The sequence below is a fragment of the Corvus brachyrhynchos genome, unplaced genomic scaffold (genome assembly GCF_000691975.1).
Source record: "Corvus brachyrhynchos isolate BGI_N302 unplaced genomic scaffold, ASM69197v1 scaffold32, whole genome shotgun sequence".
Classification (NCBI taxonomy): Eukaryota; Metazoa; Chordata; class Aves; order Passeriformes; family Corvidae; genus Corvus; species Corvus brachyrhynchos.
In genome coordinates, this window is record NW_008237919.1 from 967,337 (window position 1) to 983,115 (window position 15,779).

The 15,779-nt window shown below is 39.8% G+C and overlaps 1 protein-coding gene across 2 annotated transcripts in view; it reads right to left on the reverse strand.

The window, feature by feature from the left end:
- The window catches only part of TES (testin LIM domain protein), a 32,136-nt gene that overhangs the window by 9,652 nt on the left and 6,705 nt on the right, over positions 1 to 15,779 (reverse strand). The window contains exons 2-3 of one of the 2 annotated variants that reach the window (XM_017733105.1): positions 8,131 to 8,134; positions 7,891 to 7,976 (exon numbers count right to left, since the gene is read on the reverse strand). In XM_017733105.1, coding sequence (XP_017588594.1) covers positions 7,891 to 7,976 — 86 coding nt within the window. In that variant the 5' untranslated portion in view covers positions 8,131 to 8,134. Of the gene's footprint in view, positions 1 to 7,890; positions 7,977 to 8,130; positions 8,135 to 9,041; positions 15,758 to 15,779 lie in introns of those variants that run through there. The other variant, XM_008632738.2, reaches the window with a different exon arrangement.

Below are 15,779 nucleotides of genomic sequence, written 5' to 3' on the forward strand. Positions count from 1 at the left end.
AGGAACAGAACAAGAACATGCCATGACTACAGCAGGCCCCTGAGGTAATGGGAAAGGAAGGAGGACCTTTAATTGGCCACCTGAAGTTATACAGAGCCAGTCCCAAACATATGCTCCCTATATGTACACCAGTTTAGGATGTAGGGTACTAACATTTCAGTGTGCGGTGGATGCTGCCCTGGTCATGTGGTTATACAGAAACCATACATTGTGGTAACTTAATTTATAAAGCCCACTCCAAAGAAAAATAGCTAATTCTACAATAAAAATGAGCCACTCATGCAAAGTAAGAATGTTAAGCAGAACTGACTCCACTTTGTAACACAAATACCTAAAGAGATCACTAATTGAGGTGTAGACTGCCTGACAGCTTCCAACTCATTTCCACAACAGGAAAGATGTGCAGAATTTCAAAGCTGATACTTATCTGGATAGCTACTAAACACTAATCACTTTGCAATCTCCCAGTTTACCAAAACACTCAAGCAGGAGCTAGCATTGCCCATTAAGCCTAAAAGCCATACTATGCATCTCAAGCACTCGAAACCTAAAATTTTGCAAGATCTTCAGCATCTGTCTACACAGGTCCTTCACATAGCTAATACTCAGAGACTATTTAATGTACTAATAAAGCAATACATATTCACTTCGCTCATTTTATGGCATGCATGTGATTATACCTTATTACCAATTCTCAATCGTACCTTTTTTGAGATCTAATACCAGGTGACAGAATCAAACCTTGCTTTTTGCAGATTTAGTGATTACATCATGATCATCATGCAGCTTTATGCCTCACAGTACACATGCTACTGGAATTGAAGCAGTTCATCCATCTGAACAATGACACCAAGCACTTTATTTACTTTTACAACTTAAATCTTTAGCAATAGTAACCCCCAGTTTTAGTCTTGCGTCTTGACAGGATGTGATTTAATAACAGTAGTAACCCCCAGTTTGTCTTGCGTCTTGACAGGATGTGATTTAATAACACTGGTGAATGACCAGGTGTTGTCAGGTACCCTGCACAGACTTACTCAAGTGAAGTATGATCATGCTTTCCAGAACTGCTCTGCTTGCAAGACAGACCCCAGTAAGAGCAGTTCATATTGCTGTATTGCCTGTGTGGTCACAACTGCCACGTGACAGGCTGTGCACTCTCCCACTCTACAGAATCCAACTACAGTAAAGCAGCATTGAAAGCCTGCAGAGACCATACCACCTTCCACAAGCTGTAGTGGAAATTTGTCCTGAGACTTTCACATGTACTGGAAAAACCACAAGAGCACCTTATTTTCGCTCATGTTACATCATGAAATTGAGTATCTTTTTTTCTAACAGTATTCTTTCAGAATGCCGAATAGCTTACAGATCCTGTTTCTACTTTCAATTAGATGAACACCCTGACTCAGCTGCTGTCATCATTCTCGGTTCCACCTTGAAGGCTTCACATGTTTCACTGACTGCAGTATCTGCGAGAGGTTTTTTTTTGCTTTCGTCATAAATAGGTAGTTGCAAAGAAGTGAAAGCACACAATTCGTCCTTAGGTCCTTCCTGGGACTCACTGTGAAAACCGGCATAAAACTGCTGTGCTTTATACTTGCATTGAAAATAATGATGTACTCACTAATCTTCCCCACTCCTGCACCCACTGAAATTAAGAATTTGACTGTGTACATTTCAGTCTAATCTCCTTGGTCTTTCAAAGTTAAGTGAACGATTCTTTGTCAAGAGCTTGCAAGAAGCTGTTACAGGGGCTATGTTACAAGTGTAATAGCGGCCTTGGCATTAGGACTTATGTACCACTATGCCTCTGAATACAGGACAAAACAATACAGAAAAAATGTGGAGAATGCTCAGTCACAACTGATGTCAGCAGATCTCAGTAAATCAAAGGAAAATCCCTAGGTTGTTGTCATTTCCCATGCTCCCCAACACTCCCCCTGGATCTCAGCCATATGAAGATGTCCATACAGCTGCTAACAGCCAAAAAAAGTATCCTGTCTTAATTTATAATCTCTCCTCTTGAGTAATTTCCAGTACTAAAAGATATCCAGTTAACACTTACACACATAATTCTTCCTGAACAGTACTGTTTACAATTTAGTCCTAACTTCTTTCACTAAGTTGCCACAGCGCAATCCTGCTCATAAGTCACTGTCTCATCTGCAGAAGGTATATGGCCAATTACTTCTCTTTAGAACAGAACAGCTCGTCATTGCTTTGGCTTTAACATAGCTATCTCAGTGAAGTGACCCCATTTCACTACCTCAAATTTAAATTTCACAAGTCTGTCTGATAACTGACGCTTTATTTTTATCAGTGATGTTAAAGTGAACACCTCACATGTGCAAGAAAAAACAATTGCTGCTATATACACTCACAGACATATAAATACATAAAAACATATAAGCTTAGACAATTTTATCTCCTTTGACTCTGTCAAGAGGACAGGCACGGAAAATTTCTTGTTCTCTCCATCTACATTGTTGAAAACATGTTGAACACGTCCTTCACTTGAGGACATTCAGCAAGATCCCTACTGAAGGTGGTTTAGGGACTCCTGCTTATGTCTTTACAGCTCTCAGGACTTCATCAAAGCAAAGCAATGTTCCTTCACACACATCTCAGCGACTTGAAAAGCTTTTCCCATTCAAAACATGAAAGATAGGGAGGAAACTTCAAAATCTGTGGAATGAAAAATTGTGTATCACTGTAAAAGACACAACTATTAGACAGTGCCTTGCTAGCAGGTCTTGAGTAGTTAGAAAGAACAAGGAAGAAATGTATAGAGATTCCATCCTCTCAAGCGATGAACTCCTGTGTCCTGAATATCTGCTGACAGCAAGGATCAAAGATTTCCAGTTCCTTCTCCAAATTCGAGTGTTAACTGCCCTCCTGATATTCTACATTTTGGTGCATGGAAAGGAAAAATAAGATCATGATCCTTCCTATGCTGGCTCCTAGTGACAGGAGGCAGCAGCTGCAAGCATAGAGAAATCCTCAACAAATACCTGGCAAATCCTGAGGCTTGTGCCCTCCCTGCAGAAAGGCTAACCTCTTCCCATTACAGAATCACAGAAGGGTAAGGTTGAAAGTCGGTCACAGTAGGCCACCCCAAAGTGGGTCATCTGGTCCAACCTAGAGCATACGGCACAAGACTGTGTCCAGAGGGTTCCTGAATATCCCCAGTGAGGGAGACTCCACAACCTCTCTGGGCAACCTGTTCCAGTGCTCAGTCACCTGCACAGTAAAGCAGCTCTTCCACATATTCAGGTGGAACCTCTTGTACATCAGGTTCTGCCCATTGCCTCTTCTCCTACTGCTTGGCACCACTTAGCAGAGTCTGGGCTCCATCCCCTTGGCACCCACCCTTCAGATACTGACAGACATGGATGAGGTCCCCTCTTGAGTTGTCTCTTCTTGAGGCTGAACAGGCCCAGCTCCCTCAGCCTTTCCTCTTAAGAGAGATGCTCCAGTCCCTTAATCAGCTTTGCTGCCCTCTGCTGGACTCCAGGAGCTACATGTCTCTCTTGTACTGAGGAGCCCAGAATAGGACACAGCACTCCACATGCAGAACGCACCTCAGGACACCAATGGTCTTGCTGGCCCCTAGGACACACTGCTGGCTCACAGACAGCATGCTGTCCACAGGACCCCCAGGCCCTTCTCCACAGAGCTGCTTTCCAGCAGGGTCAGCTTCCAGCCTGTGCTGGTAAATGGGGTTATTTTTCCTCAGGTGCAGGACCCTGCATTTGCCTTTGTTGAATTTCAGATGGTTCTTCTCTGCCCATCTCTCCAACCTGTCAAAATCCTTCAGAAGGGCTGCACAGTACTCTGGTGTATTGGCCGCTCCTCCCAGCTTTGCATCATCAGTGAACTTACTGAGAAGGCATTTTGCCTCTTCATCCAAGTCTGTGATGCTGTGATTCCTTCTGTTATGTTTTCTTGCTATTAATACAGCTGTAGTAATTGCATCTGCTTTGAACTGCATCTCAGTACTTCCCTGTCAGTTGCACTATGAGAAAATCTTAAAGCCTACTTAAGGCTGTCCCTGCCTTCCACGTACTGCATCTGTGCAGAGAAGCCAGATGCTGAAAAAGATCATTCCCAAGCTTGAGAGTCTTGTTTTCTGAAGTTTTTTTAACATCTTGGCAGGTCACACCAGAGACAGTTACTGCTTTCTGGTATATATGCAATCAAGATAAATCAGAACCTTCCCTCCTGCTTTTAGCAACTTCTGACTCCAGTCCCATAGTTCCCTCTAGTGGGAAATACATTCCCAAAGAGCAATATGTAACTGAGTAGCAGTCTCTTTCAATCTGCCTGAGCCACTGGATGTGTGTGGGAGTTGTTTTCCAGTCTAAAATAAATCCAACACCTGAATGAAGAAGACCTTCCCCAACTTCTGCTGCTGTTGTACTTGGACAGAAGCATGATTCTAATGACAATTTTAAAAGCAAAAGCTATTAAGACACTAAGATAAACCAGGTAACTGTTAACCAGTCAACTACCATCCAACTACCAGATGCAGACCACATCTCTCATTTTACTCATTTTGTGTTCAGCTCGCAACACTGAGGCTATCAGAATTTCAAAATTTAGGGATAAATTTTACTAAAGGCTTGGTTTACCACCATTTCTATACTAGCCTCAATTTACAGCTCTGCACCTATAAAACCTGCCCGCACAGTGTGTCAAGATTTACAGCACAAACTGCTTAAAATAGCACGTGCCACCCCAGAAGAGATATATTCCAAACACTCCCAGTATAGAAAAGAAGGGTGTAGCAGCTCCTTGTAAAGCCCTGCTATTAGATAGGTATACTTGGATTTTTTGTGCACTTTACAACCTGACTCCCCCGAGGAAGAAATGAGGGTCTTTTGTATGGAAATACAAAAAGAAATTACATGTTGTCTCTTTGAGGAGCACCGTTCTCATGCATCAGAGCAAGAGCTGTGCGATGTGCTGAAGCTCCTCGGCTGTCCCCAGGAGAGGGCAGTGTCCGCCTTGCACAGCCCGCAGCAGAACCACGCCCGGCACACGCGGCCGCTACTGCCTCGCTTTAAGAGGCTGCATCTGGCTTGCACGGAGGTCACCGTCTTCATAATGCCTTACGGAACTGTGCTTTGGGTTTGTAGCAAAAACAGCCTCCACAGGAGTTGCTGTTGCTGGGCTCTTCTGGCACAAAGTCAAGGCTCCCCCGTTTTTGAACTCTGCCCCCACCTTGGCAAATAAAGAAGCTGGGAAGGGGCACAGCTGATTCAAATTGGTCAGCGAGGTTTAAATGCTATACAATGTCATGATCAGCAATACAACAGAAGTAGAGCGTGAAGAAGTCAGGGTTTCTGACTTCTAGAGTAGTTACTGCCTGGAGACTGACTGGGCATCAGTGTGCAGTGGGAGATGGCCAGTGATTCCCTTTGCATCACTTGCTCACCCATCACTTCACCTGTTAAACTATTTCAACCTGTAAGTTTCCTCACTTTTGTTCTTCCTTTTTTGTCTCCCATCCTGATGTTTGGGACAGGGAGTGAGCAGCTGTGTGGGTGTTTGGCTGCTGACGAGGGTCAATCCCTACCCCCAATTATTCTCCCAATGTGTAACAGTTTCTGTAATTACAATTCTTACTTCAACACTTGTCTTTTACAGAGGAGTAGCAATGAAAAAAGTGGGTAAACTTGAACTGATTTTAACTATTCATGTTATAAAGACAATATTCTGTCCACTTATGCTACGGTTTGTTCCTACTTAAAACAGTTTCAGATTTAAACACTAAGGACTAAGTAAACAGATATTTGGGATGCATCACTTTCCATTTAAGTGGTGGACTACTAAAATACATGCATCATGCAAAGAATATTAATGTATCTTTTCCTTTGAAAACTACTTACACAAAGCTGAATTAAGACTTCAGATTCACACCCTTATTGTCCCCAGCAACAGCTCAGCTGGAGAAACAGCATTTTCTAACCCATTCTTGAATTGTTTCAATTGTGAACTTTTTGACTGTTTCGGAGGTATGTACCATGTTTGTCTGACACTTCGATGAAACTTCTCAGACTACTTCCAGCCACCTTATTTATCTGGTCTATCCTATATGAACTCAATTTCCAAATTAAATCTTAGCTAAATAGTCACTGTTTTTACATATTTTTCATTACTTTCTCTTTACTCCATGCTGCCTACAAGCTCTTACTTTCTAGGAGAGACAGTGTTCTGATGAGCTATGTATTCAGGACCTGACACAATGAGCCCTAACCACAGGAAGATAGTGCAACACAGATAAAGAAAAACAGGCAAAAATCCCCAAATATACACAGAAGCAGGCACATTTTGACTTTGCAATCATACTATGATGTGACTAAACCACTTTAGCCATTTTACTTCTTTTTACTCCAAATTCTTTCATGTTGAAGAAAAAACTAGCAATTACAAGGTATAACATTAGGAACTCAGAAAAAGTTAAAAAAAAAAAAAAAAACCCAAAAGAGAAAGTTAACTGGACTTTTTCCTCCCCCACTCGTGATTTCCCCATCTATCACAGTGACTATGAACAAAAGAGCTTTCAAGTAGAAAGTAATACAATTTCTCATCTAACCATGGATAAACACTATTGACTCCTGTACTTCTTAAAATTCTCTTTTATTGCATTACTTACACACATTAATTCTGCTTTATTTTACTATTACTTCTACACACACCCCCTCAGAAACACAGTGCGTATTGAAAAAGTCTTTCCATAAATTAATTACATCTTTTATCTTTAGATGAGCACATTTACTTACTAGTGCATTATCACTTCTTGATCCATGTCATTGTTTGTAAGTTGTTTCTACAGCTACATATTACAGATAAGACTATAACTTCTTGATTATGTATCAACTTATATCAAGTTTTTGCTGTGTTTTGTCTTTGTTTGGCTGATTGTTTCCTAAACAGTCTCATCTGCAGTCAAACATTTAGACAAAGATGTAAAATCTCCTAGGCCTTCTCAGCAACTAATGCCACTATGGCTACCTTATAAAACCCCACAAAACAAAGCTCTACTGCAAATGCAATTTTCACTGTAATTAGACAGCATTGGTTAAATGCAATAATTTTCATTGATAGCATGTGCTAGTGCTACTAACAATTATTTTTCTGTTCTTTTCAGGCTTTTCCCTTTGAGAAAGACCTTTTTTCTACAAAATTAGAATTACTAAGCCACATCTTAAAGCACACCCAGTATTATGAGTGAACTGGGCCACTGATACAAATATGCATTAATATACATATATACATCTTGTTTCAGTAAAACAAGAAAGGTCTTAATAAAATACAGTTTCTAAACAAGTAATGACAGACTATTTACTGCTATCATCAACTCACTGGTTTAGGATCAGCACACCATCCAAGGCTCAGTATTATCTAACTTAGTTGAATTGTGACACTTCTTCCCCACCTGAAGTTGTAGGTGTATAAAAAGTTTCAACATATTTTCAAAATAATTTTACCTAGCATCTCAGATCAAAGTTTATGTATTTAGTCAGGAGTTGAAAAAGCATTTTATTACAGAGATAAAACACACTTCTTCCCTGTCATGTCTCGTATCATATGGCTAGACATATTTTTACAAATCTACTTCAACTGTTCAGTCGGCTAAAGCAAATGCTGCAGTAGAAGTACTACCATTCACTTCAGGGCAGATGAAATTTATGTTCACAAGTGATTAGATACTCTGTTGTTACGTAGCTGACAGGTTCTGGCCCTGAACTGTGTCAGCTTTTTTGAAGCATCTTAATAGTTTAATTGAGAGAGAGAACTTAAGTGGTTACTTAGACATTTGCATACATGTGTCAAGGTCTGCAGTGCTGAGTCACAGCTTAGGATACACCTGGTGTCACTTACCTCCAGTAATGAAGTTCAAATCCTTCACACTTATCCTTGCATTTTAAGCAGGGGGCACCAAATCCTTCCTCATGGCCCAAGCCCATCTGTGTACAGAGCAAGATGACTACAGTCAGCTTCAAGAATTATGCTGCATGAATGATCTTACTGATGCCTTTATAATCTGCAATCAACAGCTAAAGCAAAAGATTAAGCATTTGACTAAGCTGACATAAGGACAGCATTTTGGGATCCACTCACCTTCCTATTGTATCCATATAAGTAGCAGTGTTCACACAAGCCTGTACACAGGGTTGAGCTAAGCAGGCAGAGTTAGCCTTAGACAAAACCAAGTATTTTTCTGGCGACTTGTCTCCCCAGCCCAGCTTGCTCTACAAACTTCACATGAGAGAAGTAGTAGATTCTTTGCAGCATTTCCTTGGGTCTAAGGCTGTGAAACCACAGTAGTGAGGCCAGAAGATCTCAAGTCAATTTAATCCAGCTGTCTGGACAAAGTGATTTACAGTATATGACTTGGCAAAATACAGGAGATCAAGAAATAAACAGACCCCACATTTATATGCACTAACCTGGAATAAAGGAAACAACTAAGTGGTATGTCTAATATTTCTGAGTATATTTGAGGCTACTCTGATAGTAACTGAGAGTAGCATATACCCTGTACAATTACATTTCAGCTGGACTCATACCAGCTTACTTTCTGAGGGGAAAGAAAAACACCACAGTAAGCAAAAGCAATGACCAGAAGTGATATGCAAAGGGTTTCAAAAGTATGGATGACCAATTCATTTAGCAGAGGAAATATGAGAGACTATAAAAAACAATGCACAGTAAAGGCTAGGTATTCACACAACATAGCAACACATCAGCAAATTTAACCAAGTAACAGCCACCTGAAGTATGAGGTGAAAAACAAATATGAAGCACGATAACTTATGCATTCATATAACGCAGTAAATTTCAAATGTCTCACTCCAGAGCTTTAAACCGTTGAGGAACACTGCTCTCAAATGAGACACATGAAGGACCATGGAAATGTGGCCACAGCTGGGTATGCAGGCTCATGCCCAACACGCAGAGAGGAACCCATCCCCACACCCCCAGGCAGCACAAGCAGCGCTCCCAACGAGCTGTAGGTAGAAACAGCTCACCTGCAGTTTGGCTTTTACCATGAATGGAAACTGAGCTAGAACTGACAACTTCTGGTACTAATTTTTGTCCTGGCAACAACAACACAATGTCAGAGTTAATTAGATGTGGTGATACAGTTTTATTATTAAGTTTGCCATTTACTTAGCAAAATCATACTACTATTGTTGTTTGTACAAGGATATAAACCAGATCAACTTTCAACTTGTTTGTCCAAAATAAAGATAAGATTATTCACAAACCACTTGTTTAATACAGAACACACAGCAAAATGCAGCAAATGGCATTTTCTCAGTGATTTTATAATTTAAAGGATCACTGCCTCAACAGTCATCAGACATCCCTGACGAAAACTTTCCTGAAGATTGTGATCTATTTAGACAAAAGACGTATGCTGGCAGCTATTAAGCTACTGCAGGGAAGGACATAACACTGTTTCTTGCATATCTGCAAGATGAAATACAAGCTGGCTGTGATCCTGGTGACATCTTCATCAACCTAGGGGCTCAAGAAGTTCACATGTTACAGGTGCTAACCTGAAGTCTACCAGTAGGTATGTAAGCTAAACATAACTTAAAAGATTAGGTTTCTTCATCAGCCACACTTTTGATATACTAACTGGTTAATAAAAGTTCATCTCCACTGAAGATGGGCATTTATAGGAGTCCTCTCATCTGCAATCTGGAGATCCCCATATGCATGCACAGCCACTACGTACCACAAAAAAAAACGAGCACTCCTCTCAATTCACACTCAAAGAGAACAAGATGTTGGCCAGGATGTTTTCTAAAGGGAAAAAGGAAGCTAAACCAACACAAGACAACTGCCTTTTTTTTTGGGGGGGGAGGGGGGGAATGGCAAGAAGGAAGGAGAGACAGGTTGTTTTTTATTTAGTGTTGTTTCTCTGGTTTCTAAAGTCATCCTCTCTAAAAAGCTGTTAAAATATGCTTGAACTGCCCTAAACCAAACAAAACTCCCCAAAACCCCCATCTCTCCCCCCCCAAAAAAAAGACACCATTAACCTATTCTCTCTTGTTGCTACTTCAGTTACAAACTGGCATTATTTCTTTATGCTCAGGCTATCCCTTCCTTCAAAAAGAGTGGAATGAGAAGAAAGAGAAATAGTGATAAACTCCTTAGTACTGTAATTACAAGATTTGGAAACAGAGGATCACTTGTTTAGAGAATACTGTTTTATAGTACAGAGAAATAACCTTGACATTTCAAGAATTCCCAAAACAATCTGATATTCAAGTAAGAAATATTAAAAGATTGCAAAATCCATTTTAGCTATAATTTACAAGCCTCCTAACATTTAAGTTTTTGTTTTTCTTTTCAGCTAAAAAAAAAACCCTCTTCAGAAACAAATTAAGGAGAGGAAATACGTGTTATCTAAATGCTCCACCCAGAACATATTCTCTCTCCAGATTACAGGGACAACAACCAGCCAGTCTACTTGCACTTTCACAGCCAGCAGTGTCAGTGCAGATTTCTTCAGAAATACAGGATTCTACATTCCCTCCCTAGAAATAATGAGCACATCATTATGTAAATGATTGTGCAGCTTGAGACAAATGAATGAGCAAATGAAACTTCTTTTGAAACAGGTTTTTCAGTTTGCTGTGAAATAGAAAGAAGGGATGTCTGGGCACCTTATGGAAAAGGTTTAGCTGAAGACTGAGAGGCACACTGAAAACCAGATTAGATGTGATTCTAGATGCACATACAGCCTCAACCTTTGTTCTGACAGAGAAACTACATGGCTGCTTGCCAAAAATTAAGATATAAACCAGCCAAACTCAAAAGCACTGTGGGCTATTGTTATCTAGAAATCGGTGCATTACACATTTCTCCAGAGTCCTGTAACAGGACATCCTTCAGCTCTAAGGAAGCATCAGCCTCAGAAGTCACTTTCTTCTTCAGCAGCCAATTCAGCTGCAGTTTAGGAAATTCAGAAAGCCTAAAACTGCAGTGTGCTGCTTCTTTACTGCTACCCGTATCTATCCCCATGTCTATCCCCACGTAGAACATGGCCAGCTCCAAGCTGAAGCACTCAAGAGATACAGAGCACGCTGAGCACAGCAGAGGTAATGCATGCCTGAGAACAGGAGGGAACCCATTTTCCCCAAAAATGGAGTTATGGGAGAAATGGCACAGATAGGTCAGCTGAAATAGTGCCAGAAGAAGGTTCCTGTCCGTCTACCACCATTAATTTTCATTTTACAGCAGAAGCTAACCAAACCCATCTGGTATTACTGAAATACCCAATATAGATTTAAATAGCCTGAGCACAGAAGATGATGTAACTATGATTGAGATCTCCCATTGCATGCTGCTTTCAAGATTACATAATACTCAAGGGCAAAAAAATTTAAATGGTTACAGCCAAGTGACAATTAGTGAAAAACTGCCCCATTTCAGTTCAGACTGGAATCCAGTGACAAAAGCTGGCTGACTTTACAGTAAGGAGTCATGAACACAAGCTTACTGTCATCTTAAAAACTCAAATGATCATACTCAAGTGTCTAAGAGTTTGTTCAGATGTGCAAGAGAAACAGCAGTTCCTATGAAATAGTTCAAACCTGACTTATCAGAAGGGTTTATTCTTAAGTTTATCGAAGATTTCTTATCTCCTCAGTCCCACCCAGAGACCAGAATTAACTCAGGCCTCAGCTGCTTTTCCTTCCTCACCCCAAGAGGACTCCTGTACCACCAAACAGGTGAGCTTCACCCTGCAACAGACAGTAAGACATCACACTGGTACTTCGCCTCTGCAAAAGATCAAAAACCTTTCCAATGTTACAGATCCCTCCAGAATTTGAAAGCATGTGGCTATACAGTGAGAATGGATTGCAACAATTAACAGTGAGGCTCAGATTAGAACTAAATCTTCTTCACTATCCTTTTTGCAGATCTTTCTCCTGTGCTCTTCAGTGCTCCAAACACAGAACTGAAGTGATCCATGTTAAAGCTATTCTTGGATTTACCATAAAATGCTAGGAATGTTCTGGTTTGAAGATTCCCTAACTGTTGATCTATTTGGATGTTTGAGTGGGAAAACACCTGTATAGCACAACAGATTTCTAGTACATCTTAATGTGCTTTAGGCATTTTTAAAAAAGGGAAGGTAAAGCAAGAACAACAAACAAAAAATCCCAAAAAACCCATGAGAAATCTCATTGCTATGCATGCTCTGTTGCTGAGACCTGATCTTGCATCTGTACCATTCTGTACCATCAGAAGTCTTCTCTAGCAAGGAAACACAACAAACTGAAAATTAAAATAGGTTACAACATTTAATCTTTAAAAACAGAAGAGTGATGCTACTTCTTAAGATTCCATAATGAAAAAAAGAACAAACCACTGCCAAAGACATATGAATATCTGGACAATGCTCTTATAAGAGTTTGACAGACACTGTATGAGAAGAAAAAAAAAAATTCAGATCCGTAATGAAGAACAGTATCCCATGAACCACTCTGTATTTGTTTTTGACATGTCTAATAAAATTGATTGCAAATGTGACATGGGGTTTTTTAATATGCATTTTCATTTAGGGAAAAGTTGACTGGAATTAAGAAGCCTGGGTACAGAAGTTCATTTTGCACAGAAAGAAGGATGCCAAAAAGTGATTGCATCCAAGAAAAATATTTGAAAAATATTTGGGCAGGACAGGTAGAAGAATAAATCAAGGAGCTGCAGTTGCCTGATAATACATAAGTCCCAGGAATTTATTTTATTGTGATATCTTCTACTAAATATCAAATAGCTCAGAATTTAAATATTTAAGAACTCTGCTACATAGTGTACCTTCAAAAGCCTAACAACTATTAAAGCTAGCTCAGCTGGACAGAAAACAAGCCTTCCTTATTCACAAAGTGCAGCATTACACTAGCTTAGTTTGCATGCATCTGACACACACTGTAACACTATCTCTAAACCTCCAATACCACACTATCCATCATCCAGTACTGCAGAGGCATTTTCATAATACTCCATGTATTTGTTTTGACATCAGCACTCTTACCCAGTTGCATCCTCTAATATTAGGTTTTCAGACGCAGGCCTGGACACCTACATATTCATTTTTTAGGAGCTTTAGTCATGCAGGAAAGTGCTGCTTTTTTTCTGCTTTTAAAAGCTGTAGCTAGACAACCTCAGACTGAAAACAAGGCACAAATAAAGAGTTAGGCAGACTTAAAAACCAAACCAAAACAACAAAACCAGAAACACATACACAGCAGTACTGGAGTACAAGTTAGATCAGGTATATTCTGGAAATGTCAGGACAGAAGCCTCCTTACTCCCCTGATCTGTACTAATTTTAAGACTCTAGGTAACAAGTGTGACATGCTTTCATCTTAGCAGCCCTACTCTTCCTGAAGGTCACCAGGCCCTAAAAGAACCCCACCAATTTTGGTCATCAGCAAAAACTATGTATTAGGGGGTTTTGTACATACACACCTCTATAAAACACCATGCACATATATATGTATATATATACACACACACATCCCATGCTCATAAGTATTAGTTATATATAAATTAAACATGCATATCTATTTAGGATAGATTGTAAAATACAACTTTAAAATACACTACATTACAGTTACAAGGGGGTAGATGTAAATATCTATAAACTTTGTATCTGCCAGGAAGAAGACAGTAATTTGCATGACATGTTCAGTACACTTTTTTGAAGTAAAAAAAGTTGTTTTAAGCAACATTTACCAATCAAGTTTCATTGACAATTGCTACTCACCATTATTATTACTTACTTGGAGGAAAATAGAAACACTTCTTTCTTTTTTCCAGGAACAACTGCAGAAGCAGATCTTTGTTACTTTTATGACAGAATACTGTAACTCAAAGTAAGCTAATTTTCCCCCTTGCTGTAAAATACTTGGCTTATAATTATACCCTATCCAAGAAAGCTCCATCTGATCTTAAAAGTCACGCAGTCCTGCATTCAAAGAGTTTCTTGACCTTCTCTTGAGGCATTTCATGATATTTTATAGTCAGACACCTGGGGAGTACTTTTGCCATAGGAAAAAAAAGTAAAAGTCAAAAAGTTTAATTTAGCCTTGCCATATTTGCCAAGCTTCTATCCAGGGATACTGAACAAAAAATAACTAGAGGTGTGGATTCAGACAGGTGTTTCAAAAAACTCATCACAAAATTTAAAATTTTTTTTTTAATTTTGATGGGGGAAAAACCCTCAAACCCCACAGCACATGCAGGAAGCAGTTACTTAGTTTCCATGTGAACAAAACTGAGGTAGTTCCTCTCACATCTTCATAAATGTTTTCATTCTTCTACTTGCAGGCAAAACTCACTCCTGAATGAAAGTACATTTCCTTGATCTTACTGTACATATGAAACAGCAGAAAAGATCTACTATAATGGGTTTCCATAGCAGTAACACCAAAACAAACAGTGACCTCAACAGGAAGTGCAGCCCAGCAGACATTACTAAATCATGCTTTGCAAAACACAGAAAAGTTGACTTTGCTCCTATACATACTTTATTCACCGTTCACTTATCAAAGATCATTACAGTTGTTGACTTAGCAATGTCTAAAGCACTCTGTGTTTGGTTTTGCAACTGTAACAGAACAAACTAAGTCTCACACCATAGAAAAATAACCATGCACAAATTCCACTTTAGAGAAGTTGCATCTCTTCCCCCCAAACTGCCTGGCCCCTTCTCCATCACAATCAAAGTTCTTTTTATAAAGCCAGTATTATACTGTGAAAGTTTATATGGAACAGACTCACTGCCAGATTCTTATTTTCTCTAGTGAAGCATGAGACCATGCTGCCAGCAGGGATGAAAAGCAGGACCGTGACCTACTGATTCATTTTACCAAGTTCAGAGGTGGCAGACAGGGCAGGAATCCAGACTTCTAGAACAAAGTTCTGCTAGAGTCTTCAACACAAAGCATTAAATCTTCATTTTCCCTATAGCCTCAAAGCAAGGTTTGAGAACACAGCACATATTGTATTTGGGAGAAGCAGTGGTCTGTTTTTTTCACAAGTACTTTTCAAGCTGGAGATACTGTTTTTAGCCTTCAGCTCTGTTGTGCAATATTTTTATACACAACACTATCTTCATGATCCTCAAATGCAAGAGCAAATCCAATCTCTTCCGAGAAAAAAAGGAGAAAATTGTACAGTTGCCCTTAAACTCCCCATCCCCTTGAAAGGGAAATTGTAACAGACCATGAAGGTCTCAGTATTCACAAGGCAGCCAAAAAGACACTATTCACTGCCTAGATGTTTGCCAGTCATTTAATATGTATAAAAAGCATGGTGAACTGACTGCAAAAAAGTTACACGTTATTTCACACATTTGCATATGTTCTGCACATACATTGCTCAGTGCAGAAAGTTCATGCTGAAATTTTCTGTTTCTGGCAGGCTGCAGTTGTCCAGAGCCCAGGATTCAGATCAAGCAAGACATCTGGTTACAAGGTAGTACTGGTTGCCTTGGCCACTTGTTAAGACAGCAAGATGAGTTTTACAAGACATGAAAGAAACCAAATAGTAGAACTTAAATTAAAAGTCTGACCCAAGTAATTGTGCCCTTAAGATTCCTTAAGAAGGGTATGTTAAACAGGACTGGTGCTTTCCTGTCACGAGGCAGCAAACATATAAGGTATCCACTGCTGAAAGGATGGGTTAGATATTGTGGCAGGGGGGGGGGGATTTCTTTCTCCCGTAAACGTAGACTGCTGGGG